Source organism: Trematomus bernacchii, unplaced genomic scaffold, assembly GCF_902827165.1.
Source record: "Trematomus bernacchii unplaced genomic scaffold, fTreBer1.1, whole genome shotgun sequence".
NCBI classification, from domain to species: domain Eukaryota; kingdom Metazoa; phylum Chordata; class Actinopteri; order Perciformes; family Nototheniidae; genus Trematomus; species Trematomus bernacchii.
In genome coordinates, this window is record NW_022987674.1 from 563215 (window position 1) to 568214 (window position 5000).

The 5000-nt window shown below is 45.4% G+C and overlaps 1 protein-coding gene across 1 annotated transcript in view; it reads right to left on the reverse strand.

Annotated features, from left to right (window-relative positions):
• abl2 (c-abl oncogene 2, non-receptor tyrosine kinase) overlaps positions 1 to 5000 on the reverse strand; it is a 59696-nt gene that overhangs the window by 17791 nt on the left and 36905 nt on the right. The window contains 5 exon segments of the mRNA XM_034136163.1: positions 176 to 353; positions 1198 to 1282; positions 1648 to 1872; positions 1874 to 1921; positions 2643 to 2938. Of these exon segments, the coding sequence (XP_033992054.1) occupies positions 176 to 353; positions 1198 to 1282; positions 1648 to 1872; positions 1874 to 1921; positions 2643 to 2938 (832 nt within the window).

Here is a 5000-nt window from a genome sequence, read left to right on the forward strand (position 1 = left end):
TCAATGAAAAGGATGGAAACCATAAAACATGTGTCCTAGCTGTGATGCTTTTCAGGCAGATTTTCAGGTGTTTTTGGAGCCATTTGAGGAGTTTTGAGCATATTTTAAAAAAGGACTATCTGTGATTCCTTTGGGTGTAATAAACGTGTGACACCTCCCTCTTGCCTCCTCTCACCTGTGGATGAAGTTCTTCTTCTCCAGGTACTCCATGGCGGAGGAGATCTGCGTGGCCATGTACAGCAGCACCACGGCGTTCACCTCCTCCTTGTCGCAGTCCCTCAGGTAGTCCAGCAGGTTCCCGTGGGGCATGTACTCCGTCACGATGTAGAAGGGCGGCTCCAGCGTGCACACACCTGAGAGAGACACACGGTCAATACACAGGTAAACAACACGTAAGGTTACACAGAGAGATATTAAACAGAGGGGGGTGTGTGGTGGGAGTTATCCATGACCCCCACACTGCATTCTGACATCTCTTAGTCTCAATATGAGGGGATTTCACATTAACTTTTTCCCACTCTCGCTGGATTATCTCCACAACAGAGAGAGTTTAAATGTCCCTTTCACCTGCCTGGTGTAGCCCAGCGCCACACCTCCATCTCACATGTTGCAGCTAGTTTGTACCATTTTCAAGAAGCGTATAAACAAACAATGAATGTCCTCCACGATGGAAGTAAATGTAGATGTTGTAGGGATGTGGATCTTATGATGCATCCCATGAAGCATTGCATTGTGTACATACGTGTACATCCCTGTAGCCTACATAAGCTGATAGCTTAGCTTCTTGTGAACAAAAACATGTTTCTGACTTGATTGTGCAGCACAGGGTTTCAATAGCATTCAGAAGCAATGCAGGTATATTAATAAACAAGCCTAGCATATGAAACAAGGGCTGAGACCTCCGAGAGTTCATGGTTAAACATGTAGAAAGCCTGCTACTAGTATTGTCTGTGCGTCATTTGGCATCGCATAAAATCTAATTTGTAAGACCTCACGAAGACAATAACGGGGATTATTTGACGTCACCAAACACACAATGTTTTCAGTATTGACATGTTGACGAGCTTTTGATAGTCTCCTCTCTGGGAGGACTCAACAAAAGGTCTGTTTGGGTAGAGGCTAAAACACAATAGGCCTGAGAGTGGAAGTGTGTACAAAAGTAACTTGGAGAATCTACAGTTTTTGTTAAATACTGACCGAGCAGCTGAACCAGGTTCGGGTGTTTGACCTCCTTCATCACGGCTGCTTCCTTCAGGAACTCCTCTACCTCCATGGTGTCCTCCTGTCAATCAGACAATTCAAATGAGTGCAAAAAGAAAAACAGGGAATATATCAGAGGGTTGGACAGAGTGTAATACCAGCGTCAGCCTGCAGGGGGCGGTCTGCAACCACCGCTATAATGCAGCTTTCCACAGTCGAGCTCAGTGACAGTTAAATATGATAAAAGCAACAAGTATTTCGATGTTTAACAGAAGAGACTGATAGCGTTAAATATTGTGCTTTCTTAATTTGACTGAAGTACTCGTCATGCATGAGTATAGCACTCGAGTAAATATACTTTATTACGATCATAATTATTATTTTTGCAGCACTTACTACAGAACAACACTTGTAAAATAGTTTCTGGTTTCTGTCCCGTTATCTCACCTTGAGTGTCTTCACGGCCACGGTGAGGTTGTATTTCTTCCACACGCCCACGTACACCTCCCCGTACTGCCCCCCCCCCAGCTTGTGCTTCATGGTGATGTCGGTGCGCTCCATCTCCCACTTGTCGTGGATCGGGGACACGCCGTACACCGTGGGTTTGTTGCATTTTGGAGCCGGGTAGTGCAGCGTGGTGACCAGGCCGTCGGCCACCGTGGAGTGGTGGTTGCACCAGCTCCGCTAACGTGGAGAAACGACTCTCTGAGGTCACGTATACCTGGGGGGGGGGGGGGGAGAGGAGAGAGTTAAGAAATGAACCCAACAGAAAGCAGCACTTAAGTAGCTTTTTCACAGGGTTTTTGCACATTATGGCTCATTATTCTCATGAGTACAGGCTACCATTTCACGAGTCTGAATTCAGATTCTGTGAAGTCTTCGTATATAAATGAGAACGTGAGTCTAAAAGGTAACCGATATTAAGGATTGGAGGGAAATGGGGAAACAGTTGATGTCTTGTTGTCCACATTTCTGTGTGTAAAGGTTGGATCTGTGCATTTAAAACCCCTTCCACAAACAGATAAACTCACATAAATACAACACAAATACTATCTAAAATGGTTGTTTTTCCTTTTCTGATTGAACAAAATAAGTAAAAGCTTTTAAAATACGTTGATATAAAAAATAAGAGACCAATTTCTTTGACTGTCTCCTTTTTTCAACACTTTTTTGAAGGAATTGTCCAGGTGTCTCACCACCGTATGAACCCTGTCTTTAACTCCAACCTAGTGTGATTAATAACCTTACCAATTCATAATCATGCTTTCATTATCTACTCTGATCTCTACCTCTCACACACACACAGACTCCCTCAAAGCGGAGAGAAATGGAAAACAAAAGTTGAATTAAACTCAAAATTCGCAAGAAACTGGCTTTTCCCAGGTTTCTCCCCTCCGTGTGAACCCTGTGTGTGATTCATAAATGATCGACTTCCTCCCTACCTTCCCGTCGGCCCCCGCGTTGATCCTGTAGTGGTAGACCCTCCCCTCGTAGCGCAGGGAGATGGACAGCTGCCCCGGGCTGCTCTCGCTCTCCCTCACCAGGAAGGAGCCGTTGATCAGGGAGGAGAGCAGGTACTCTGCGGCGCTGCGGGACACCGGCCCGTGGTACCAGCTGTGCTTCTCCAGACTGTTCACCGGCGTGATGTAGTTCGAGGGGACCCAGCCCTGACCGTTCTTAGAGCGCACCTCACTCCACTCGCCATTCTGGTTGTAGCCCAGCACCCGCAGCTTCTCACCTGCAGGGGGGGGGGGGGGAGATGAATGATGTGTTAAATACAGCACGATTCAACATAAGGCCAATGAAGGTATGGTCAGAATTGGTTTCCTTTATGCGGAAGACACAGTGACATTTCCACACACCGAGAGAGAGAGACACACACACACACACACACACACACACACACACACACACACACACACACACACACACACACACACACACACACACACACACACACACACACACACACACACACACACACACACACACACACACACACAACACACACACACACACACACACACACACACACACACACACACACACTAGAGTCAGACATGTAGAGACTCAGCAGAGACTGAATGGTGGGTAGACAAAACAACACTGCGTGTAGCAATGATTGGTCCTGCAGGTCTGAGCAGAGAGGGGAGAGGGAGTGGAGGTCTTGGAGAGGGAGTGGAGGTCTTGGAGAGGGAGTGGAGGTCTTGGAGAGGGAGTGGAGGTCTTGGAGAGGGAGTGGAGGTCTTGGAGGAGGGAGGTTGGGGAGGTCTTGAGAGAACTGATACTCTGGGACTGGATTCAGAGTTAGAGACCATGCTCGTTCCTATCAAAGTTGCTCAGGAAGCTAAAATGGCCTGACTCCCGTCAAAGAAGAAAAACATACCCCAAACATCTCCCCTGGATCTTTTCCCAGATCTTCCCTGGATGTCCGCTGGATATTCAGGAAACGCTCCGCCCCCATTGAGCCCATCATGGAGCATGCAGCCATGCACACATGAGTGTTCCCGATGTCACATGAAGCTGTAGTACCACCGTTTGGCCACTATGACCACTTGTCTCCCAGAGGCAGTAGTGAGCAGACAGCGGCAGAAATCAATCACTCTGCTCCAGTTGTGTGAGAAGTCTTTGCTAAACTAAATGTTGGTAAAGCGTAGCTGCTGTCAGCCCCAGCTCACCTCCAACAGCACACTGTGTTCCTCTGGCGTCTCCATGGTGCACAACACAAAGAGTTGGAGGTATCCTCGAGTGACTCATGACATCTAAATGATCCGAGGGTGAAGTATTTATTCCAGCCTTTGTCATCTTTGATCTCTGATGAGTGCATGGCGTGTTGCCGGGTTGAATCAACACCGTGCTGAGCGTGTTGCTTCAGATACCAGAGAGAATTACACTTTGTGCAGGAGGACTTGAAGGTGGAGTAACCAAATAAATGCTTTGAGAGGATTAAGAGCAACACGTTGCAACACTCACACGACTCCAGGAGGTCATTTCAGATACTTCATGTTTTATCACGAAAGGTAATCATTACTAAGCCATCATGTGACGCAGGGCTGTGATCAATCAGTGTCTCACGTTCCCTCAATACTACATGATGAAGTTTGAACAGAAATGTGGCTTTGAGATGAAACTCACAGTTTTTAAAAGTCCAAGGTGATGTCTTTATAATATATATATATATATATAGGAGGGTGTGGCTCAGTGGAGTATTGCGCTGATCAGCACTGGTTCAATCCCCTCTGCAGTCAACATGCCGCTGTGTCCTTGGGTTAGACACTTCACCCTAAATTGCTCCAGACTATTGTCCACAGTATTCATGTCTAATATATGTCATTTAAAGCGCGTTGAGAACTTGGAAAAGCGCTTAATAAATAGTTATCTATCCGTCAGTCCTGAACCCAGAGATGTTCTCTTTAATAATATATGTTAAAACAAATAGATAGAAGCAGCAGTTTTGCATGAAAAATGACTTCATTGATTGTCAAAATATTGATGGTTTTTTTCCGTCGCTTGAATAATCGCTTGTTATTATTTTTATAATCATTATTTTGATTCAGGTAATGATATCCATGTGTTATGTTCTGCTTCTAACAACATGATAGTGTTCACATGATTGTTGTATAAAACCAATTCAAGCAGAGGATGGTACTTTAGTAGAAAGAACTAAATCCTTTCTGAGATGAGTAAAAAAGAGTTACACGTTTTCCTCATAAGACCAAAGTTTCACGTGGAGTTTATTTGTGAGTTTTTCCTCGTACGATGTGGAATGTATGATATTGGGCTAAATAAATGAACTCTGA